At 35.7% G+C, this 24435-nt stretch overlaps 1 protein-coding gene across 1 annotated transcript in view; it reads left to right on the top strand.

Annotated features, from left to right (window-relative positions):
* Window positions 1-24435, top strand: part of LOC111807193 (midasin) — a 43362-nt gene that overhangs the window by 11389 nt on the left and 7538 nt on the right. The window contains exons 12-59 of the mRNA XM_023692796.1: window positions 95-191; window positions 271-367; window positions 463-597; window positions 730-786; window positions 860-1036; window positions 1123-1248; window positions 1339-3096; window positions 3383-3450; window positions 3534-3738; window positions 3838-3936; window positions 4019-4315; window positions 5613-5806; window positions 5888-5942; window positions 6470-6620; window positions 7691-7764; window positions 8581-8728; window positions 8962-9060; window positions 9128-9228; window positions 9340-9429; window positions 9504-9569; window positions 9664-9828; window positions 9927-10134; window positions 10224-11104; window positions 11198-12778; window positions 12857-13034; window positions 13211-13291; window positions 15570-15646; window positions 15724-15972; window positions 16088-16223; window positions 16459-16544; window positions 16630-16715; window positions 17549-17690; window positions 17780-17866; window positions 19551-19674; window positions 20286-20440; window positions 20807-20923; window positions 21206-21343; window positions 21432-21602; window positions 21687-21878; window positions 21968-22069; window positions 22179-22391; window positions 22488-22610; window positions 22970-23051; window positions 23160-23290; window positions 23368-23532; window positions 23772-23847; window positions 23926-24038; window positions 24352-24410. Of these exons, the coding sequence (XP_023548564.1) occupies window positions 95-191; window positions 271-367; window positions 463-597; window positions 730-786; window positions 860-1036; window positions 1123-1248; window positions 1339-3096; window positions 3383-3450; window positions 3534-3738; window positions 3838-3936; window positions 4019-4315; window positions 5613-5806; window positions 5888-5942; window positions 6470-6620; window positions 7691-7764; window positions 8581-8728; window positions 8962-9060; window positions 9128-9228; window positions 9340-9429; window positions 9504-9569; window positions 9664-9828; window positions 9927-10134; window positions 10224-11104; window positions 11198-12778; window positions 12857-13034; window positions 13211-13291; window positions 15570-15646; window positions 15724-15972; window positions 16088-16223; window positions 16459-16544; window positions 16630-16715; window positions 17549-17690; window positions 17780-17866; window positions 19551-19674; window positions 20286-20440; window positions 20807-20923; window positions 21206-21343; window positions 21432-21602; window positions 21687-21878; window positions 21968-22069; window positions 22179-22391; window positions 22488-22610; window positions 22970-23051; window positions 23160-23290; window positions 23368-23532; window positions 23772-23847; window positions 23926-24038; window positions 24352-24410 (10012 nt within the window). The remainder of the gene's footprint in view (window positions 1-94; window positions 192-270; window positions 368-462; window positions 598-729; window positions 787-859; window positions 1037-1122; window positions 1249-1338; window positions 3097-3382; window positions 3451-3533; window positions 3739-3837; window positions 3937-4018; window positions 4316-5612; window positions 5807-5887; window positions 5943-6469; window positions 6621-7690; window positions 7765-8580; window positions 8729-8961; window positions 9061-9127; window positions 9229-9339; window positions 9430-9503; window positions 9570-9663; window positions 9829-9926; window positions 10135-10223; window positions 11105-11197; window positions 12779-12856; window positions 13035-13210; window positions 13292-15569; window positions 15647-15723; window positions 15973-16087; window positions 16224-16458; window positions 16545-16629; window positions 16716-17548; window positions 17691-17779; window positions 17867-19550; window positions 19675-20285; window positions 20441-20806; window positions 20924-21205; window positions 21344-21431; window positions 21603-21686; window positions 21879-21967; window positions 22070-22178; window positions 22392-22487; window positions 22611-22969; window positions 23052-23159; window positions 23291-23367; window positions 23533-23771; window positions 23848-23925; window positions 24039-24351; window positions 24411-24435) is intronic.

Here is a 24435-nt window from a genome sequence, read left to right as displayed (position 1 = left end):
GTTATAACTTTCATACAGGGAGTTCTGAACCTTGCTTTTCATTGCTTATTTGTTATTTGGGGTTTTTCAATTTCGTTTCTCACTCATTTTGTAGAAACCTTGGAAAAGGTGAATTCCTACACCCAACAACTTCTAGGATTCCGTTGTGAAGAATCTGCTTCTATTAGTTATCCTAACCGGTTCTCTTTGAGGTATATATATATTTAATTTTTTCTGTATGTTGCCATGTGTTATCTGAATTTAATTGGTTGTTTTGCATGTTGACGACAGGGATCTTCTTAAATGGTGCAAACGCATTGTAGGTTTAGGTTTCAGTTTTATGGGTGATGGTTTGTCAGCTTATCAATGTCAGTCCATTTATCAGGAGGTTTGATGCTTCATATTTATGATGGCTTTATTTATTTATTTTTTATGAAAGTAGTGTTGCCATAGAAAGCCGGTAAACTTGTTAGTTGATTTTAGGCTGTTGATATATTTGCCGCTTTCTCAACTTCGGCGGAGAACCGGTTGACTATTATGAAGGAAATAGCAAAGTTATGGTTAGGAGGTGCTTCAGTACCTGGGACACTGTACCCTCAATATAAACCTGCAATTCAGGTTACATGTCATTTAACGTTTCATGCATTTGTTTTGCTTATGCTTTTAACTGTTTAATTGCATTGTATCCATCTTTACCTTTTAAATGACGTCTACATTCTTATGTTTTGTGTTTTTGCTAATTTGATATAGGATTCAATCACTGATTTAAGAGTTGGCCGAGTTGAAATTCGACGTGTTCAACCAACTGTTAAGTATATTTATTTACCTTTGTTCTTTTATATTTTTATGTTCTTTGCTTATTTTTGTGTATACTGTGCAGTCGAAACATAAAATGCAGCCTTTTGTTGAGATTCGTAGTTCTTTGCATTTGCTTGAGAGAATAGCTTGTTCTATTAAGTATAATGAGTCTGTACTCCTGGTTGGTGAAACTGGTACCGGGAAGACTACACTTGTGCAGAGCTTGGCAAGAAGGATTGGTCATAATTTTACTGTCTTGGTATATTGCTTTTTTTATCTGTTTTTAATTTTTCCATTTGTTCACATATTTAGTTGGTCAAATTTTGAATTATTACTTTGTTTCAGAATTTGAGCCAGCAAAGCGATGTTGCAGATCTGTTAGGAGGTTTTAAACCTATCGATGCTCAGTTTATATGTTTTTCTCTTTACAAGGAGTTCGAGGATCTCTTTTCAAAAACATTCTCTCTTAAGGTATCCTCAATTCTTGAGTCTCTCCTTTTGTTGTTGCTAGTCTTATATTGTGTTTCTTAATCTACTGACTTGTTTAATTTTAATATTTAGGTCAATGGGGATTTTTTAACTCGCCTGCAGAAGCATTTTGGAGATAAGAATTGGAAAATGCTACTAACTGGATTTGAGAAAGGTGTTAAATTTTTCAAGAAGTCAGTTGAAGCAGGGCAAGCTAGATCTGATAAAAAACGGAAGAAGCCATTTGTTGAAGATTCAATTAAAGCTTGGGAAAACTTTTCTGTGAAGCTTGAAGCTGCCAATGGGCAGATTGATGCGTCATCTGGAATGGTTTTTTCATTTGTTGAAGGAGCTTTTGTGACGGCACTTAGAAATGGAGAATGGATTTTACTTGATGAGATTAATTTGGCCCCCCCTGAGACCTTGCAGAGAATTATTGGAGTCCTTGAAGGGGATACTGGCTCACTTTGTTTGGCCGAAAGAGGGGATGTCACCTATATTTCCCGACATCCAAATTTTCGAATATTTGCCTGTATGAATCCTGCAACAGATGCCGGAAAGCGTGATTTGCCCGTCTCTCTTAGGAGTAGATTTACAGAGTTCTTTGTGGATGATGTGCTAGATGATGAAGACTTGGCTTTATTTGTTAATCAATTCATGGATGACTGCCAAGCTAATCGGGAGCTCGTAAATCGAATTGTATGTTTCTACAAAGCAGTAAAAAAGGGATCTGAAGAAAGGCTACAAGATGGTGCTAATCAGAAGCCACAATATAGTTTAAGGTCGCTTTACCGTGCTCTGGAATACACTAGAAAAGCTGAAAGACGATTTGGCTTTATCAGAGCACTATATGATGGTTTTTGTATGTTTTTCTTGACTATGCTGGATCATCCGAGTTCACAGATAATGAACCAGTTGATGTTATCACATTTGTTGGGGGGAAAATTACCGCCTTATATATCTTTCGATGCTTACTTGTCCCCAAAAAAGGACACTTGTCCTGGTCTTTCTGAGAGTTATGTGTTGACTAAGAGTGTCAAGGAGCATCTTAGGAACTTGGCACGTGCTGTGTTGATTAAACGATATCCTGTCCTCCTGCAAGGACCTACTTCGAGTGGGAAAACCAGTCTAGTTAAGTACCTTGCTGCAATTACAGGTCATGAATTTGTAAGGATCAATAATCATGAACACACAGATTTGCAGGAATATTTAGGCACTTACCTAACTGATTCTTCTGGCAATCTCGTGTTTCAAGAAGGTATGCTAGTTAAGGCTGTAAGGAATGGCTACTGGATAGTCCTCGATGAACTTAATTTGGCTCCATCTGATGTGCTTGAAGCATTGAATCGGCTACTTGATGACAACAGAGAACTTTTTGTACCTGAACTCAGGGAAACTGTACAGGCACATCCAGATTTTATGCTTTTTGCAACCCAAAACCCGCCCACTTTTTATGGTGGTCGTAAAATGCTTTCTCGAGCTTTTCGCAATCGTTTCGTGGAGATCCATGTGGATGAAATACCAGAAGATGAGTTGAGCACAATCGTAGAGAAGAGATGTGAAATCCCCCAAAACTATGCTAAAAAAATGGTAGATGTGATGAAGGAATTGCAATTATTCAGGCAAAGTAGCAAAGTATTTTCTGGCAAGCATGGATTTATAACACCACGAGATTTGTTTCGTTGGGCATACCGTTTTAAGGAATTTGGATGCTCCTATGAGGATTTAGCTAGAGATGGTTATTATCTCTTAGCAGAGAGATTACGTAATCCAGTTGAGAAATCTGTAGTCCAAGGTGTTTTGGAGAAAATTCTCCGAGTAAAACTTCCAACTGATGACTTGTTTAATCTGGTATTTTTTTCTCTGCTTCTTCATATTATTTGTTTATGGTTCTTGTAGTACGATTTTTCAATGAAATGGATCTCTCTCACAGCTAAATAAACTATATTTAGTTGTTAGTTGTTATATGATTAACAGACATTTTTGAAACCATGAATGTCTTGTGGCGACTGACCAAATCAAATAATAGTATATTTTAAACATGAATAACGTAATCAGGTGTTACACACCATGTTGTCTGATCATGTGATTACTGAAAGCTTATGCTTAATGAAGGTTATCCACAATTTTTTTCCAGGACCCTAATGGAGAGGAGTTTTCATTTAGGATGAATGATGGTGCATTAATTTCGAGGATTCTTCCAAAGTAAATGCTCAAATACCCTGTTTCCCAGTTTGTTCTGGTAGCTTTTATGAGCCATTTTTCTGACTTTTATCTTTTAATTGCAGTATTACTTTAACCAAGAGTATGCGAAGATTATGGTTTCTTGTGGAAAGATGCTATAAAAATGGTAGGAACCGTGAACCTGTTCTCTTGGTTGGTGAAACTGGGGGTGGGAAGACTACCATTTGTCAACTCTTGAGTGCTCATATGAAAAAAAAATTACACATTTTGAATTGCCATCAATACACTGAGACGTCAGACTTCATTGGGGTGTGTTTTCTATCTTAATGCTTGCTACTTTAGCTGCTTGATTTTTTTTTTTTTTTTTTTTTTTTTTTTTTTTNTCTAATAACTACGAATTGTTATTAGGGATTTTACCCTAATAGAGAGAGATCAAGGCTTACATCACAGTATGAAAAAGAGGTTAATGAGTTGATATTGAAGATATCTGAGTACAATCTTGGGATTGTAAGTTCTTTTTTTTGCGCTTTTCTTTCTGTTAATACTTCTGTTTTATGTGAAGGTTATTTAATACAGTTTGCATTTGTAGTCTGTTTCTTCTGACATAGGTCAAACATCATTAACCCTTGATTCGCTGGACCGGATTATAAAGATTCTCCGAGAAGTCAGTGGGAATTGTCAAAGGCCCTGCATAAAGGAGCTTGAGCTTATAAAAAAGAAGCTTACAGAGTTGCATAAACAGTGGCAGACAATTTTCACCTGGCAGGATGGGCCGCTGGTGCAAGCAATGAGAGATGGTGATATGTTTCTCATAGATGAAATTTCGCTTGCCGATGATAGTGTGCTCGAAAGAATTAACAGTGTGTTGGAACCAGAAAGAAAGCTGGTAACATTACTATCCTATTCTGAGATTACGTTTTTAGTCATTAAAAGTTGATGCATTTTAGCAGTTGTTCCTTTCTTCTACTGTATAATGTGAAACAGGTTCAGAATCCTGTGATAAAAAAGATCCTTCAAAGGCTTCTTTCTCCCATTATTAGTTCTTCATGCTTATTTGCTTTGTTTTGCAGATAACTCCCATTATTTATTCTTCATGCTTATATGCACGATTTGCAGATAACTCCAATTTTTTATTCTTCATGCTTATATGCTTTGTTGTACTCTGCAGATTTTGATTTCTTACTATCCCTTCTCGACCTCTGTTAATTATGCATTCTTTATACAGTTAGATATCATGTATGTGTATACATGTGTCTGTTGTTCTTTCTCGTCGAAAGAGTTCTCTTTCATTTATAATTCAGCGACTTAAAACAATAGCAAGATTTTTTTTTTTTTTTCTAAATCCTCCTGGGCCATGGTTTTTAAAGGGAAAGCTAACGTGTTGTGGATTGGCAACTGTAGCTTTTATCTGAGATCTTGCGAGAAACTGATGCATTTTAAATGTTGGTGGGTTTGGAAGGTTTTAGGATTTGTTTGGAAAATATTTTCAGACATTTTGGCGTTCTTAAGACAGAAATTCAATGAGTATTCCCAGAAAGCTTCGTTTAAAAAATTAAAATGACCTGTCTTAGAACAAATGAAATTGTCATTTGTTTCAAAGTTACCTATTTGAATAATGATTTTAATGTGTGTTTTATTATGTTGATGTTTAAAGTTATACAATTAGAATTTTTTAATTTTTTCTTGGAATAGAAAAACACAAAAATGTTCGAAGGACGTTCTCTGTTTCATTTCAATTTGTTTCTTCAATGTTCTTGAAAACATTTAAGCTTGATTTTAATTATTAGTTTATTGTCTGACCCATAGTTTATTTATTCTTTCTGTACTCTTTCATTTTATTTTATCGTACATTTTCTTTCGCAGTTTCTCTTGTTTGCATCCTCGCCCTTCCACACGTTAAAAGAAAAAAATATAGAAAAAGAAAAACGCCATTGACTTTTATTTCATAGATTTGGCTAGCATTAAGATAGTTACCTTGACTGTTGTACAAACAATGAGATTGGCAGATGATGTGAAATTCAGTTATGGTTGGGATCTTTCTTCAATCGCTTCCCTTCAGTAAATATTTTGCTCTCAATGCAAGTTATATTTCATGCTGCTTTATTATTGCTGTACCTATTGTGATAGTTACCTTGTTGTTTTGAATGTTGCACTATTGTTTACGTTGTGTTGAAAATTTGTAGGCTTTGGCCGAGAAAGGAGGAGAGTTTCTGGAAACAGTGACCGCTCACCCTGAGTTCTCTCTCTTTGCAACAATGAATCCTGGTGGTGATTATGGCAAGAAGGAGCTATCTCCTGCTCTTCGTAATCGGTTTACAGAGATATGGGTTCCTCCTGTTGGGGAGCTGGATGAGCTCAGAAGTATTGCGCTGACAAGGTAGAATCTTAGCATGTTTTTTGCATTTTACCAAACTTTAATGTAATCTTCCGTGTTTTTTACCAGCATATTTTATTACAGGATTTCCAACCCTAGAGTTACACATCTGGTGGATCTAATGCTAAGTTTTTGGGAGGTATGTTCGTTTGCTTTACGAATTGAATTTGTTCTTTTGGGGCTAAGTGTTGCTTTCGTTTAGTGTATTTATAGTTTAGTACTAATTTCAAGTGCTACTCGATTTTGTCCCAGGATCTTTTCCAAGAGTAGTTATTTTGTTCCTTTTTTCTTTTTGAAGAAAACAAAATTTTTCATCAATGAAATGAAAAAGTACAAGAATTTCTTCATTTTATAAAAGAAAGAAAAAACATTCTAAACAAAGTAAGTACAAAGTTCAAAACCCGTGAACTTGAACTAAAAGCCAGCCACTAGCATTTGCAGATCAAAGCATTTCCTGTCGTACTATTTGTCTACGCTCAATATCTTTTTTGTTTCGTTATTTGTATCATAATTATCAGTTTTTATTTTTTTAAAAAATAAACAGAACTTCATTCACACTGTAAAAAAAAGCGTTTCTTTTTTGAAAACACTTGTTTATTATGTCAATCCTGCAGCTTCGGTTATTTCCTTCACTCGTTGATTAATAGTTTGTCTTTTTGATTGCAGTGGTTTAATCAGCTTCAGTCAGGGAGAATGCTCACAGTGAGGGATCTACTTTCTTGGGTTTCCTTTATTGACTCAACTGAGAGGAAGCTAGGTCCTGAATATGCATTTCTTCATGGAGCATTCCTTGTTCTGCTAGACGGTTTAAGTTTAGGTAATTCTTGCAGTGTTACTATGTTATCTATTTACAGAAAGATTTCTTTCATTTCTTTAATGATATTTTTAGGGATAGTTATGCTTATGCATGGGAGCCGCGAGTATGACCTTAATTATTTGACTTCTGTTCTATATAACCACACTTCCGTTTTTGTGTGAATATATTTATAACTGAAACACATCTTTTTCATGGGGAAAGTCAGTAGAAATCCCTAGCAAGGGACTAAGCTTGACAGACTAATAGAAATGGAATGGAATGGAAAAAGTGGAACAAGTGGAGTAGAAATGGGAAAGGAAGCAGCATGAAGCCAAGGGAACACATATTTTATTAAGCTCATGGAAAACGGGTGAATAACATTATAATGTCCACTAGAACCAGTTAGTATCACACATGAGCCAAAGCAGAATATTTTATTAAGTTGTATTATTTCTTGAATTTTGCCTGTGTTTTCTTGCTTGTAATTACTGTTGCTTGAACTCTTTAATTGTGTTCTTTACAGTTGGTTTCTATCTTGTCTTTTGTGGTCTGCCAGGCTTGTCCAATATTAGAATGTCCTTCCCACCCTATTACCCACTGGTCTTTTAGCGAGATTTTTTTTTCTTAAGAAACACAACTTCCATTGCCAAAAGAGGGAGTGCAAAAGGAAGGGGAGATGGGATATTCCTACACACCAACGGGTTACTTAATATAGTTTAGCGGGATCCTTAGTCATGCAAGAATTTGAAACTGTTAATTCAAGCCAAAGTTACTGTTTAATGTTAAACACGGTTGGAATAAACTTTGGGTATTATAAGTGGTACGAACCTCCTTCACTAAAATGAGTGTATTAGTTTCTTGGTTATCAAATTTGTTGGATGGAAAACCCTTCCCCCTCCTAAGTTTCTTGGTAATTAGAAGGAAAAGGAGCCAGATGTTTATTCTTGATCTGTGAACTGCGCTATAGCCATGTCCTTTCTTCATGTTGGTCGCTTATCGTACTTGTTTATAAGTTATTAGCCATTCATTTACAGATTTAAAGCTTTGTTTCTTCTTCTATATTGAAAATCTTTTCTTATATTGATTTTCAGGGACAGGTATGTCAAAAAGAGATGCTGAAGAATTGCGGAAAAGATGCTTTTCATTCCTTTTGGAGAAACTAAAGGTTGTCAATCTTCTATTAACCTCCTGTTATATGGCTTCGATATTATTGCACTGGTGTTGTACCATACCTTGCTTTCTTGATAGTCAATTATTATAAGGCAATAACATATTTACTTGATAGGAATTAGTAAGAATTATTTCATTAAGTCAGTTATATTCAGAGAGAATAGCAACATTAAAACAATGAAGTAGACAAAACAGGGAATCTCTTAAAGGTCAGTGAACTTGCACTTTCAACTTACAGGAGACGGGACAAAAGCAACTAGACTATATTTTCAAAAAGGAAGAATGTTGGTAACTTGGTAGCTACTTGAGGAGAAAAAAAAAGGACCATATTCCAGTTGTCCTTTGGTATGAGTTTTGTTTTCTTTTACAATGAAGGTGGTTGGAAGGACAGGGCAAGCCTTTGGTGACATCTTTTGAACTCCACAAAAATTTGAATTAATTTTTGGGTTTATATGGTGCATTTTCATGAGGAGGCTTGTAGTTACCCTCTTTTCTTTTATTTATTTATTTATTTATAATAATTTTAATTAAGCCAAGTGAATTTTGATATTCTTCTTTTAAGGAGAGGTTTGTGTTGAAGGAATGAACTTGATTTAAGGAATATTTGTATAATTCTTAGCCTTAAGTTAAGAGATATTTGTGTCATCTCATTAAATAAGGGAAGTAGTTGACCTCCCTAATTTATTTTTGTTGTTACCCAGGATTTATTTAGATTTATGGTTACCTAGTATTTAAGGAATTAGTTAGCCTTTCTATATTATAAAAGACATTAATAAGTCATTTTTGACGAGCTTTATCTCTCCTGCTACAGTTGGGTAATGCTAAACTTGAATGCTCATTACTTGCGAAACTTCAAAGTTATGGCTGGGGGGAGCTTAGTACGGCTTCGGAACTTTCAAATACTGACTATATGCAAGACAGCAATCACTTTGGGATTGATCCATTCTATATTGAGAAAGGTATACGTGCTACTGTGTTTATAATGATGGTAGTGATGCTAAGTCTGATTTTCTTTTTATCTTTTTTTTTCTAGGTTGATTTTGCTTCTATAATTTCCTTTTAGGATAATTAACTTTCGTTCTACTGCTATTTCAGTTACTATTGGTAGTTTGGTTGCAGTCAGTTATTTTTTATATGGTGTAGAAATATCCATTTTCATTCCGTAGTTAAGTAATAGTTGCTTTTTTTATAGGCTGTCTGCCTTGTCAAACTGGTAAATATGAGTTCTTGGCACCAACAACATACAAAAATGCATTAAGGGTACTGCGGGCTATGCAGCTTTCAAAGCCAGGTTTGTCTGATTTTATATTTACGAGATTCTCATACTTAAGCATACTGAATGGAATTGTACTTTTCAGTTTTACTTGAGGGAAGTCCAGGCGTTGGGAAAACAAGTTTGATTGTGTCCTTGGGACAAATTTCTGGACACAGGGTTGTACGCATAAATTTGTCCGAGCAGGTAATGATTTTCCACATACCTGTCTTTGCTCATTTTATTCAGATTATCATCTGACGTATACCTAATCTGTGCTCTATCTTGCTGTTGTCATTCCTCATATTTGTGATGCAGACTGATATGATGGATTTGCTGGGGTCTGATTTACCAGTTGAAAGTGACGAGGGAATAAAATTTGCATGGTCCGATGGGATCTTATTGCAGGTTAGAATCTCCTTGTATTAGAAATAATAAGGTTATGAAGTTTAGTATATAACACTTTCCCCATCTTTCTGCAGGCTCTGAAGGAAGGCTGTTGGGTTTTGCTAGATGAACTGAATCTTGCTCCACAATCCGTTTTAGAGGCAGGGTTTGAAGATCTTGTGTCTCTCTCTTTTTTAACAATATTAATCTGTTATGCGGCTGACCTTCCTCTTTTTTATGGAAATTACTTTTTAGGGATTGAATGCCATATTAGACCATCGAGCTGAGGTGTTTATTCCTGAGTTGGCACTTACGTTTAAATGTCCACCATCCTTTAGAATTTTTGCATGTCAGAATCCTTCGTATCAAGGAGGTGGAAGGAAAGGCCTACCTAAGTCATTCCTTAATCGGTTCACTAAGGTACTTTTTGCTCCATAGACTTGGTTTGAATTATTGATTCCCTATCTTGATATAAATGATATGTTAGAGTTGGTATTGATTTTTTAATTTGATTTCAGGTTTATTTGGATGAGTTGGTTGAGGATGACTATCTCTTCATTTGTAGCTCACTTTATGAATCAATCCCGAAGCCTTTGCTATCAAAATTGATCTTGTTCAATAAAAAGTTGCATGAAGAAGTTATGCTGTATAAAAAATTTGCTCAGGATGGGACACCTTGGGAGTTTAATCTTCGTGATGTTCTTCGATCTTGTCAGATTATTGAAGGTTTGATCTCCTGTTTAGTTGGGCTTGTTTGATTCCTTTGCATAGAACCATGCTTGATTTCTTTTACATTTTTCAAAAATTATTTTTAGGTGCACCTGAAAGATTGAGAAATTATTGCTTCCTCAACATTGTTTACATTCAACGGATGCGAACGGCTGGTGATCGCAGGGAAGTGCTGCGGCTTTATGAGCAAGTATTTGGTTCAAAATATTTTATTAATCCTTATCCACGAGTTCAACTGAATTCTCAGTTTCTAATTGTGGGGAATAGTGCCATTGAAAGGAATAGCATTCAAGCATGTAGCGTAGCGAGTAGCCAGCTTAAGATTTTGCCAGGAATTCGTCAAAGCTTAGAAGCTGTTGCACATTGCATTAAACATCAGTGGATGTGCATTTTGGTTGGTTCATCTTCATCTGGAAAAACTTCTCTCGTAAGGTTGCTTGCTCAGCTCACTGGCAATGTACTAAATGAGTCGAATCTTTCGTCCACAACTGATATATCAGAATTACTTGGGTGCTTTGAGCAATATGATGCCATTCGGAATTTACGTCATGTTATCGATCAAGTTGGCTATCATGTCAACAAATATTGTAGTGTGCAAATAAGATCTTCTAAGAAAGAGTTTGATTGGGTTGGAAATGGTATAATGACCAAATGGCTATCTTTTTCGTCAAAAATTAGTTTCCAGTTGGCAACAGGTTCTGCTTGTGGGTATGCAAAAAATTGGAACAGAATTGTGAATTCTCTTGGTTTACTAGTTGATATCATTAAACAACTTATGTCATACCTGAATGATGCTCCTGCTAAGAAGGTACTTGAACGATGCATTAAGACAGTTTTAAAGTTGGAAGAGAGTGAACAGAAACAGCCATTTTCAGCAAAGTTTGAATGGGTGCTAGGAATACTAGTCAAGGCTATTGAACAGGGAGAATGGATCATTCTTAAGAATGCAAATTCTTGTAACCCCACTGTGAGTGAAAGCTAACATCAATTTTTTTGTATTTTATTTCGTATGATGATTCACACTTGTTGTCTTTTAATTTCCTTTTTGTTTGTACATTAGGTACTTGATAGAATCAATTCATTGGTGGAGTCATGTGGTTCAATAACTATCAATGAATGCGGGACTGTTGATGGAGAACCAGTGGTCTTGTATCCACATGCTAATTTTCGGATATTCCTTACTGTTAATCCAATTCATGGAGAGGTTTCTCGTGCAATGAGAAATAGGGGAGTGGAAATATTCATGTTACAGCCTCATTGGCTGCAAGATGGAGCTCAGTGTGGTAAAAAGGACATTGAATTGAATGACACTAGGAGATTTCTTGCTTTATCTGGTATTCCTGGTGCCAAATTGGTTGAATCCATGGCAAACTCACATGTCTATGCAAGGGAAGAAGGTCTTCACCTTAATGTTCGCATAACATACATTGAACTTGCACGCTGGGTGCAGCTGTTCCAGCAACTCATCATGAATGGCTGTAAGCCACGGTGGAGCCTTCATGTCAGTTGGGAGCATACATATCTTTCTTCTTTTGGTGAGGCCGAGGGGATGGGTATTGTTCAAAATGCAAAAATTTTATATTTATCAGATGCTTGGCTCTCTGAATTTGATGCATCAATGACATATCTATGTTTGCCTGGAGGATGGCCAAGGCCTATAAAATTGAGAGATTATGTTTGGCACTCAAAAGAAGCCTGTGTAAAGCAGAATTGTATGTATTTGGAATTCCTGGGAGCTCAATGCGCATTGCATGAACTTGGAATTGCTAAGAGTTATTCTCTGGACTTTAACCTATCTGCTGATGGATATGCACGAACATTCTTATTGGATTTTAAGACTTTACGTAACTTATTGTTTCCGAAGGCTTCTAACAGTATGATATTGAGCTCTCAAGTAAAAAATGAATTCAACTTAAAATCTGACAATAATAAGTTACTTTTTGCTGCCAACTGGGCAATCGAGCAAGCTTCCGAAATGGATATTGAGCTTTATATCATCTGGTTTAGTTGGTTTAGTTCCATATTGCACCCGTTTTGCCAACTTTTCAATCTTTATTTGACATCAATCAAACAGGTTATAGAGCATCCATTGTGGAATTTTATTTGTCACCTTCGGGGTAAGATCAAATCCCATCTTGGAATAGATTTTGATGTGCATCCAATTCCAATTTTGTCATCTGAGTTGGTGGCTATATCGGGTGAAGAAGACAAGACTGATGAATTTAATGCATCCAAAGGCATACTAGAATTGTCAAAAGATGAGCTTCAGTTGTCCCGCACAGCCCTACGTAATGCTATCAAGTGCATAGGCCTTTTAATGCGTACGTATCAACAGTGGAACGCTGAAAGCAGGCATGAACTAAGCAGTGAAACTCAAGGGTTCTTACCAGTTTTGAAGTCTCTGCGAGCACTAGAGCAGGAAATCTTTTTCAAGCTTGTAGATCCATCCTCTAAGCTTATCGAGTCTGCTTCTTTTGACATGCTTATTCAGTCTTACAGCAATCTTCTCGATGATCACATATTGCTCTGGGATGGACTTGTCTCTTTGAATTTTGAGACGTTACAAGTTTCTGGACGATTTTTGATAAAAGATATCCTCCCATTCAAGGATTTCCTTGCAGATGCCGTTGAAGCCATACTGGTAAGCTGGTAATAATTGGAAAGATTCTGAGCATATTAATATTCTTCTATAGCTAATGGATTTTCTTATTTTACTTAGAGGGAGTGTAAGAAACTTGAAAAGACTTCATTGTCCTTTCACTCAGAAAAGTCCTTACTATGGATTTATGGTGGTCACCCTGCTTCACCTTCTTCTGCTGACCTGTATCATAAGCAACAGCAACTTTATAGATTATGTGACTGTCTATGGCCAATAAATCTAAAACTACATGATCGAGGTAAGGGACCTCGATTTCTTGATCCTCTATCTTGTACAGTTTAGGTTCATTTGCAGTTCTTTTCTTTTTCTTTTATTGTGAGAAAATTTAGAAAATATTATACTGGGATTTACTTCAATGTTGTTCTATAATCTTTATAAAGACCAACAACTCGCTGTGTTCATTTTGCTATGCAGTCTCAGCTGTAGCAGGGAAGGATCCTTTAATTGAAGTTTTCACATCATCCAATCCTGAGCTTCGGTGCCTTGCAATGGAAGGTATACTTTTTGGTATTTCCCGAGAGCTTACGTTTTGTCTCTTTTTTATGAGACAACAGCAGTAGGTAGTTTTATCTTTGTAAATGTAGCAGAACAGAAGGGGACGTCAAAAGAATGCCTGAGTACACGTGCTCATGTGTACTTATTTTGATTTTGATACCTAGAACTGGGTCGTACCTTCGCCACATGAAAACCAAAGGAACATGATATTATAAACAGGTTCTCCACCTGAAAAGAATTCGAGAATAATCGTAAAGGAACTAAAGATGTTAACCTAATAAGCTAGAATTTTAAGCAGTATGAGGATAGATTTCTAATGAAAAACTTCCAGACTAGACGCCTGAAAATAAGCAAACAGGTTAATGAAATCCTAAAGCCTGAAAGGTACAAAATTCAAGAGCTTCGTAAGTTTTTGGACTAGAAAGGTTTAGAAGGATGTTTTGGGTTCTTGTGTGGAGGTATGGGATTTAGTTATGTTCAATGCTCTCTTTGTGCTAGTGAAACTTGTCATTTTCTTCTGTTTTTAAAAAAATAAGAAACAAAACATTTCAATGAATAACAGAAATTACAATATGAAGAAGATCCATCTTGTGTAGAATCATTCAAGAGGATGTTGCAGAAAACTTAGTCAACGGGCAATAAAAGGAGTAAGGCTGTAATTACAAAAAGTAGAGGTGTCCATAAAAAACAAGAAAAAGAAGAAAAGCATATCACTTGGATAAACCAAATATCAGCTACATGGTTCGGATAAGCTGTAGCAATTTTTCGGTTACTGAAGAGATGAATGGATGTTTCTGGACCCATTTTACAAATAATGCAACATTGAAGAGAGAGCAATCCAGGGGCTTTGCGCTGAAGCTTGTCGTTAAGTATTAGTGGTTGAGTTTCTCAAGAATCTGACTTTTTTGGGTAAATTTCTCATTACCTCTAATACCTGCTAATGCAAGGGAGTAGTGGATCTTGGTGGAAAAAATAACCATATTTTCAATGCGCCATATCTATGAGTCACCTTGAAATCTCAACTTGTTGGAGGAGAGAAGGATGAATAAATTATTCCATTCCCTGATTTCTTCTTTCAGTAGACTTCTTCTCAAATAAGTCCTTTTGACCAAATATAGCAACTGTCAACTTTATGAATCTGATCGTTGAACTTATCAATGACTTTCAATGGAGCATTTGATGAAATGATTGATCTATGATTGGGCTTGTGATCAAAGTGGTAAGAACCATATTTCAATTCAATGACCTTCCTCCAAGATGAAGTCTCCAAATCCATTTACCAAATAGGGATCGGTTTTTAGCTGTAAATCACAAATCCATACGCCTTCCGCGCATTTACTACCTTATATTAGAAACTTTTCTAATAGCTTTTTAATGGACGCACCAACCTTTTTTTTGTTATCAGGGAAGAGTTCTTTTGTTTAATTTTGTGCTGGGGCTATTTTAGCATGGACTTCGTATGTCAGCCTGTGTTTATTTGGCTCTTTCAAATACTCTTATCTGAAAAAAGACCTTTCGTAGTTCATTTGCACATAAATAGTGCGAGCAGGGAATGCAAGAGAGCCATCTTCCTTTTGTTTGATAAACCCATTTCAATAATCTGAGAAGGGAAACATTAAACGAAATGAACTCTAAAGATGCTCTGTTAGGATTAGATAGATAATTTTAAAATTACTTTTAGAGCATTTGTTAAAAATTAGTGAAAGAATAAATTTTCTGTAACCCATAATCTTAAACGTTTGGGTCCAATGGTAACATGTAGTGGTATTACCAAAACACAAAATCCTTCTATTTCTGTATGTTCCTTTACTTCTTTTTAATATTTCACAGTTATGGCGTTCATATTTGTTAACTGTCCGAAGACATTCCTAAATATTCTTTTCATCCGTGGTTGTCAAAAAACTTCATGGCCCAACCACCTAGTGTAGAACTGAAATTAAAAGATATTTATGCTGTCATCATTTTATTGCCTAGAAATATTATCTTTTATGTACTTATTCTGTTCCCACTCCATTCTTACGCAGTATTGGGGTTTATTCTTGCTGCAATTTTGACGCAATGCATTACCTTGTTCCGTATTTCTGATTTATATGCCTTCTGCTTTCAAATAGTTGAAAGTAGATGCAGATTTTTAACTTGTGTAAATATCTTCATTATGTTTCTTCACTATAAATTTTTCTTGAAATAGTTGAAAGTAGTCCCCCTTGTTTCTTTAAATCGCAGCCACTGCTGGTTTAACTATAAGTGGCCATTTCTCTTTTCGTTTGTGTTCTTGTAGGCCTTTCCATGTCTTCTTGTATACTCAGTAAATTTGATGAAGATGATGTCGCTCAGAATTTGCAGGACATTTATCAGGTTTTGTATCACTTTTTTACTTGTGCAAATTAATTTTCTCATCAACTGAAAAAGGAAATCAACTTTGTTTGTAACAGATGCTGTTGGCAAGGTTTGAACATGAGAAGAACAATGCTAAGGCAATTCTGGGATCGAAGAACCATCCTGTTCAGGAAAAATTATCACTTATCTGTCGTCCTTCTGGCTATGACATATTTATAAAGGCAGATCCTGATGTTTGGTTGGACACTCTTCCTATAAATGATGGTACCAGTTTTTTCCTCGATGTGCTGTTGCTGCAGGAGCTTTCATCAATTCTTTTGCTTGATCTTGGAAAACTGAAGCAAGTATGTCTGACAGTTTTTTGCTTTATAAAGGCAGATTCTTTTATTGTTTTTTCACGTTTTTCCAGTTTTAGTTGCAAATGCTTTCATTATGATATTTGTTTTGCTTTGATGATAGGCACTACACGGCATGTCCATCCTCATGAAAGAGACTTTACAATTTTCATTGACATTCTCCTCAAGACCTCCGCAGATGTTTATTGCTCATCAAAATCTGCTATGGACGTTGGATGAGTGGGATTCTATGGAAAGAGGTTTTGTACAATTCTATTATATTTCTTTCACCTTTATATTATTACATTCTCGGTGTTGGATGGAAATTTGAAGAATGTCTTTATTTGTATGATGTAAATAAAGTTCTTTCTTCATGGGGATTAGCTTGGGTTTTAATTGGAGGGTTTTTCCTCAAACTGAAACACACCCACTTCGCATGCATTCTAGACAAATATCGTTCGATTATGCATAAAATTGATCTGTCTTGCTTTTCAGTGCGTGCAAAGGCAGCTGGTTTTTTTCTCGAGATGTGGTTTAGATGGCATCAGTCTTTGTGGATTCATTGCCCTGATTATGTCAAGGTAGGTTTACATTCTTAGACTGATTATTAATATAAACCTTCGGTATATAATTAGGTACCCTTTTTTATGGTTTTCTTGTATGCAGAACTTCTCAAAGGTTGTTGATTACAGAACTCCAGTTCCTCATGTACTTGTTCAGCCTGTGATTTCAGCAACAGTTTCCCAGATCTTGTAAGATTTATTATTATTTTTATCCAGATAGCAATGAAATTAACGGGTGTTTGCTGTCCGGAGATATGATATCTAACCTAGTATGCAAATATGGGGAAAATGTAGTAGGTTCTTTATATATGGATAAGGATACGTTTGCTGTTCGGAGATATGATATCTAACCTGAAAATGGATGATATCTATTACTTAGCTTGAGGGGGAGTGTTGAAGGATATTTGTGTAATCCTATTAAATAAGGGAAGTTGACCTCCCTAATTTATCAGTTGAATTTATTTAGATTTAGTTACCTTGTACCTAAAGAATTTATTTAGATTACCTAGTATTTGAGAATGATGAAGATTTTCATTTCAGATGCTGAAATCTGAGAAATGTTGTTAAGTTAATTAACCTATTAGGGTCGATATAGCATGAGTAGGCATGTTTTCTTATGCTTCACTTTGGTGTCAGGTTTTCCTTTTGGGGTAAACCTTACTTCATACTTCTGGTAACTGACTATAAGAAATTATGTTATGACCTGTATGGTGAAAAAATAAATTGTGTATGTGGTTGATAGGGAGAAGTGTGCCTCAAATAAAGTGCGTTTGAAATCTGGAAATATGGTTATGGCTAGTGATGAGTTATATACGAAGTCGTTTCTCTTCAGCATTTCTATTCACACAGAAAAAATTAGTTTTTTTTTAATGGATTTATTATTTTTTATGAAATACATTCAAAACAATGATTCGTATTTAAAGTTAATGGCTTTGGGCTAAATAGATTTGCTCATGGAAAGTTTCTCTCTAAGATATGCGTACTTTGCTTAGTGCATCCTTCATGATTTTCTCTTCATTCAGGTGGCGCCCTGCTTCTATCAAAGACTTCTTTGCTAAGCGTTTGAAGATACAAGTAGCAGCTTGTTATCTTTGGCATAGACCACTAGGGGAAGTGGATGCACACACTTCTCTTTTATCAGCTGCTTGTAATCTTTTCCTGCAGGTAGGTTCACGTTTTTTTAACTGGAGATCCTATGTTTCATGTATGGAAACCAGAGTTTGAATTGACTCCTGTTATATAAATGCTTGCAGATTATTTACGCTCACGAAAAATCTTTTGATGCGGATCAGTTTGTTAAGATAAAGTCCCTTGGATTCTTTCACAAGGACAAAACTCCGGTATGCTCCTTGAAAGCTATTGACTCATATTACCTTACGAAATGTTCCATTAATACCATGCCCTTGGATGCTCTTATTGTTTGGTGTCAAATGTGATGTGGTCTCTCATTGTAAGCTGTACCCTAGAAGTCGAGGCATATGTTCTAGATTGTGCTGAGTGTTTAAAATGATAAGAAATCATAATATGCAAAATGAGGGACAATTAGGATCAACCTCAACCTCAGGCAGGGAGATACCTTGCATTTAGTTGATTGAGATGCATTATTGTCCAATTTAGATTAAAATATATATAACTGTAATGACTTGATTTTCGATGCCTCGAATCACAGGTTGCTACTTAAACTCGGTAAAAAGGGTAGTAAAATTTTCTTTTTATAATGCGGGAGACACATGGAATTTAAAATTAATTTATGCGTTCAAAACCGACATATATGTAATTTAAAGGTAATATATGCGGAGTCAAGTCAAAACGGTTTACAAAAAAACATATGTTTTGAGAAGTAGCATTTGAAATAATAATAAAATGACAAGAAGGAAGACAACTCGATCTAAAGGGTACCCCTGTAGCTGCACAGCTCCGCATGCTCTCGTCGTTCACATGGTATGAGTATAAAAATACTCAGTAAGCAACATATTTGTCGGCTCTTTTCATACTTATACTTGGCTCTAGTCTATTCTTGCCCTGTAAGGCTTATACATACAACTCTATGCACTTCTTACTTTTTATATGGCAAACTCTAGTTTACCTAGCCCTTGTAACGAGCTCTAAAGCATCGGACCATATATCTGGCTCTTAGATACGTGGGACCATATATCGGGCTCTTAGCTCTAAAGCACCTTTTGCATCGTCTTTTTAAGCGGAAACACTAAAGCACCTTTTGCATCGCCTTTTTAAGCGGAAATCGTAATCTGCCTATTCGCACACCCTCTCGGGTTAGAAGAGTATAAGGTCATGACTTCCCACTAGGCACAACTGTAGCCACCTTAGTAGTGTACCCTCTATGATTCTTGGGATTCTCGATGGGTAACAACTGAACTCTATATATCAAGTAGAACCCTAACCCCTCTTGGCTAGTTCACGAATAGGGGTTGTGCCCTAATCGTCCCTACAAGATACTTGGTCAACCCAATGTTTTGTGGAGTCCAAAACTAGATTCGAGGACTATAATAATGTAGAATAGCGGAACATGGTCTAACATACTTATAGCATGTATTCTAGAGTACATAGCATTATAGCATACTGGGCATATACGGGTTCCCAAACCCTAAATCATACATTATAAACATATATAAACATACATCATGCTCAACATGCTCAAACAAGGGGTAGTAAATCATCAAGGTATGTTGGAAAACTTGTAACATATTAATTCTATCAAAGTTCACAATTATGCACTGAAGTTCACAATTATGCACTGCCGAAGCTATAAAACTAATTACAATGCTAAGTCGTAAACTTTTAAACTTTCTAGGGTTAGCAAACTAGCTTAACAAGACTTCTAAACATGATTTCTAATTTTTGGCTCACGGTCTTAATCGACTCCTACAAGTATTTCTTAAAATTTACTACTTGTTTGTTTCTATGTATATATATTTTGTCCATGTAAAATGGTAGATTGTCTTACGTGTTGTACAAATAGGATCCATCACTTCTCCTAAAAACCTTAGCTGACTTTTTTTGCAGCAAGAAAGTGTCCGGTTGTTTTGCTCCCTCATTGCGAAGTCGAGCCAACAGAGATTGAAAAATTCTGTGCATTTGTTCATTGAACCGCTGCTTAAGGATCTCTTTTCTCAGGACGTCACAACAGGTAAGCAAATAACAATATCTATTGTGTTAACTACTTTGATTTAAGAAATGTATGTGTCGTTAAGGAAGCATAGATGAAGGCTGACTAGAAACCCAACCCAAATCTAGAACAAAGGAGGTCAAAAGGATCTCTCATTCTTTAGATGAAGGCTGACTAGAAACCCAACCCAAACCCAACCCAAGGCTGACTAGTTCTCTCATTATATCCAAGATCCTAGATTCTTGGGGCATAGGGCCAACAGTCTTACGGAATCAGAAGGCACAAATGCACATAGGCGTCGGCCACAAGTTACTGAAAGCCTCAGTGTTTTGGAATCTAGTGAAACAACAATGAACAGAAGGATTCTACTCCAGCCCAGCTGCTTCATATCTTCTCTGCTTTCTCTTATTATATTGCATTTGGATGAGCTGGTTATGTCTATTGGATTTAGATGGCCACTGCAAAAGTTTCTACCATAATATTTCACTTTCATCGTATTTTGGATATGATTAACCTTTCTGCAGATCAGTGGCTATTAGTTTGTTGACGGGAAATCCCTTTAATGACTGATGCTTGATTTTTGCCTTTTCCATTCTGTTTCTTACAACTCTTCTGTTATTTTTTTTTTCAAGATCTGCATCATACACTTGGTCGTGTGTGGTTAAGACTTGGAGGATTGCGATTGTATCTATTGCTCAGTTGCTGTCATTTGGATCCTTCCATCAAATATTATTACAAGTATATGCAATTAGTGGGAAAGAAATCTTCACTTGAAGTTGAAACTGAGGTATTATCCCATGCTATTAAAAATAGTTTTGTTTTTTTATATTTAATTGTCTTTAAAGATAATGTATGTGTTGACGAAGTTTCTAATTTGATAATTTTTATGCTATGTTTTTCAAATCTCAGATTTTTTAAATGTGTTGACAAAGTTTTATGCCTTCAAATTAAACCATGTCACCATTGGTCGGCAATTATTGATTTTGAAAATGCAGTCTTCCTTGATGCATTTGTAATATAAATGACATCAGTTTGTGACCGTAGGAGGCTTTGTACTGAGTGCAACTTCTTTCCTCAGGCTCACCTGATTACTTCTTGCTTAAGTCAATTTTGTTAGATGATAAGTTGAAGCTGCTACTCAATGTTGTTGTAGGTGAGGCAAGAGTGCGAACTATTGGCAGGGTTGTTTTCCATTGTGGGAGAAGCTGATAAGGAAAGAAAACAGACGTTTGAAAATCTTGAACTGGAGTGCACCAAATTGCAGAAAAAGGTTTGTCTTCTTGACATTAATTCTATGCATCTGGTGGTCATTGGAGGAGAGACCGTTTGTCTTCTATATGCTGGAGATGCATTCTTACCATCTGATGCATCATTGTGTGAATGCAATCTTATTTAAGTGTTAGAAAAACATATTTAATACTGGACTGTAGGAAAGCATTTTTTACCATGTTTTGGAAAATAAGTCGTCTATACTCTTTTACAGCAGTTTAGAGATGGAAATTCTAAATTTTAGTTATTGATTTGTCGTTATGATGGCTTTTTGTTGGTTCAGGTTGTTTTCCGTGTAGAACCTGGGAAGTTTAAGAAGTTGAAACATGAGTGTGAAGAGTTTTTTGAGTTTGTTGAAATTTTGTTAACTAATATTGAAGCAACAGACTCGCACCAAATGGACAGACTATGCAACTGGGAGGTATTTGTCACGTCTCTAGTAGATTATTTTCTGGACAATATTATTTATGATTTTGGCAAATTTTACATTACATGGTCTGATTACACAGGAGATGGCTACTCGCTTTATTGATCGGTTATCAGATGAATACACTGGATATGTTGATATAATTCAACCCATTCAGCTTGCAGTTTATGAAATGAAATTAGGCTTGTCTCTTGTCTCATCAAGCTTGTGCTTTTCTTGTGTGGTTGAACCGTATAATGGGGAGCAAGTTATGGTATTCTATTTCAGCTTTTGCCTTTATTTTTCCCTTCATATTAGATTTCACAAGTTCAAATGCTGATCCTGAAAATTTTGCCAGAAATCAATTTATTCCTTTATGAGATTCCCACGGGGGCTTCCTTCCAATCACATGTCTGTTGGTTTAAATGATGGCCTGGCTGGGTTTTCGTTCCATGATCTCAGTCCTGATACAGATTGTTTCTATGCAATGGATGTGGCTTTGCTGGAAAAGTTGGTTATTAGTTCAAAAGAAACTGTGGATAGTGATAAGGCCTGTATTTTCTTTTACATTTTTAGAAAATTAATAATCATTCATTCCTGTTATTTATTTATAATTGACATAATCCATTCTGATAACAGACCTGTGTTATGCAACTTAAAAGTGCTCTACACTACAATATTCTGGTTCGTGCTTCACATGTTGTTGCTGATTCCAGGCTGATGGATGCTAAATCTTTTCTGGTGAAGCTTCTTGCCATGTTTTATTTCAGAATTGTGAATGTTTATAACTATAAGTCCACCATACATGTCATCATTTTTAACGATCTTTTTTATGGTATGTATTGGTCAGCTATTAGATAATATTTTCAATGGATTTGCGAACCTCTGGATGAATATGAAAGTTCAATCAACAACTAAAGAAGATGTTGACTCTCAATTATACAAGTTTAAGCCCCGTGTGTTCGAGATTGAGAAGGTCATTGAAGCTGATGTTGGCAAATCATTAGATAACGAAAATTCTTCGGAAGTGGAGCTACTCTCTGAAGATGAGTCCACTGATATGGTACCACACCCCTGCAGATTTATAGACAATTATATAATACTTCTTTGATCTTGTGCTATTTTTATTCATTGGTTGAAATGGCATTTGATCTTCCAGAGTGAAGCTAGCAAGCAATATGATACTTCAGAAGATGAATGGAGCTTAATAGACGAGTCTATGATCGACCAGATGATCCACATTCATAATCAGCTGTTTGGCTCTCCTGATCTTGTTTTAGCTGTAAGTTCATTACAGATTGCTGTGAGCTTTGTTGTTCATTTCTTTCCTTCATAACTTATACTTTTAATAATTCCGAGAAATTGTTGCCTTTTATAGTTTTTCTTCAGATAGGTTAGTGTTTCGTTTTCTCAAAGTATGGATATGCAAAGGATTTTCTCTTACTGCTTCCATGAAAGATACTTGTAAAGTTGTATCCTTCTTAGAAAAAACACACACACACACACTGTCAGAATTTGAATATTATGAAGGGTTTTTATGGTATTAACACTATAGCTTTCTGCTTCCACTTTTTTCCTGCCGTCTTTTGCATTGTAGATGCTGTAGCAGTTCATTATCTGACGTGTTTCCTTTGGTTTCAGCCTGGAACTTCCAAAGTATCTGATGCATCCCGGTTACTTTCTTTTTCTGTTTCATATAACTTGGGTTTAGCATTGATTAAAGGTATTCATGACTACGAGATATTTTGTTGACCATTTTTTTGAACCATTAAAGTTAAAATTTGTTTGTTTATTTTTATTTTTATTTTTTTATTTTTTTTATTTTTTTCAGATTTTGGTGGGTTGTTGCTGTCAAGTCTGGACGCCAAACTTGCACCTGAGCACTTATTACGTCTTTGTTTGGAACATGAAGGGAACTGTGTTTTTTCTGAAAGAGTATCTGGGAAATATAATTTCTACAAGGTTTTACAAAGTGATTTGTTTGTTTTAACTTTTGATGTACTGTTATTTATAACTATGGTTGTAATACTTTTACTCAGGATTCAAATCCTTCAATGATAGCAAAGATGGTGAAGTTACTTGCCCCACTTCATCAACGTGTTTCTTCACTTTTGCTTGATCATGCAGAACATCATGTTCTTCAGATGATTTTGGATATAATTGAAATGCTTCGAAATCTTTCTATGGACACCCCGGTAGCAAAGGTATTTGTACTGCTATGCATTGCTAGTTTGTAACACAGATAGAAATCCTTTTATTTTAGGGGGATGTAGATTCTTGACTGAAATTGATGTTAGTAAGAGCTACCCGTTGGATCATCCATAATTATCGTGATGGGGGATATTTTTAAATCAATTCAGTTAAACCCCATATAGTAACCTCTTATGCAAGAAAGGCGAAGCTATTAAACTTTTTGTCCTGTTTCTCATCATGATCTTTACAGGCTTTATCAAGTTTGCAAATCTTGGTTAACAAGGTGCAGACATTACCAGAACATGGGTCAAAGTTTTCTTCTTCTGGTAAGGATTTTTAATTATATTTTTTTGGTTTTGCTCTTGGAAGTCCATCTTACACAACTTCTTTATATTAACTTGCAGAGCAACTGGAGCCTATACTTGAATTAGTTTCATCATGGAAAAAGATTGAGTTTGACTCATGGCCAGCATTACTTGATGAGGTGCAGGACCAGTATGAACTCAATTGTGGAAAGGTGATACTATGGACCAATGTTGATTTATAAGACTACTTTTTTCCATAGGATGAGGGAGGGTTCTAATTCATTTTGGCCATAGAAAAGCTTTTGTTTGTTTACCTTGATCCATGCTTTTAATTTGATTATTTTAGTCTTGACCTTCAATGGTTAAGGGATGGTTTTCCCCCTTGATATTGCTAAACAAGGTCTCAAGTTGCTGAAGCGCAGATACTTGCGTGTCTTCTTCTGACCAAGTGCCTCTTGTCCTGAACAACTTATATATTACATTTTTTAGTACTAATAAAATACTTCTGCCTCATTTTTGCTGCAGTTATGGTTTCCTCTTTTTTCTATTCTACGGCATTGGCATTCGGACTCTACCATCAGCAGGCATGTTCTTTACCTATTAAACCCT

The sequence above is a fragment of the Cucurbita pepo genome, chromosome LG12 (genome assembly GCF_002806865.2).
Source record: "Cucurbita pepo subsp. pepo cultivar mu-cu-16 chromosome LG12, ASM280686v2, whole genome shotgun sequence".
Classification (NCBI taxonomy): domain Eukaryota; kingdom Viridiplantae; phylum Streptophyta; class Magnoliopsida; order Cucurbitales; family Cucurbitaceae; genus Cucurbita; species Cucurbita pepo.
This window is presented reverse-complemented; position numbering and strand designations above follow the sequence as displayed.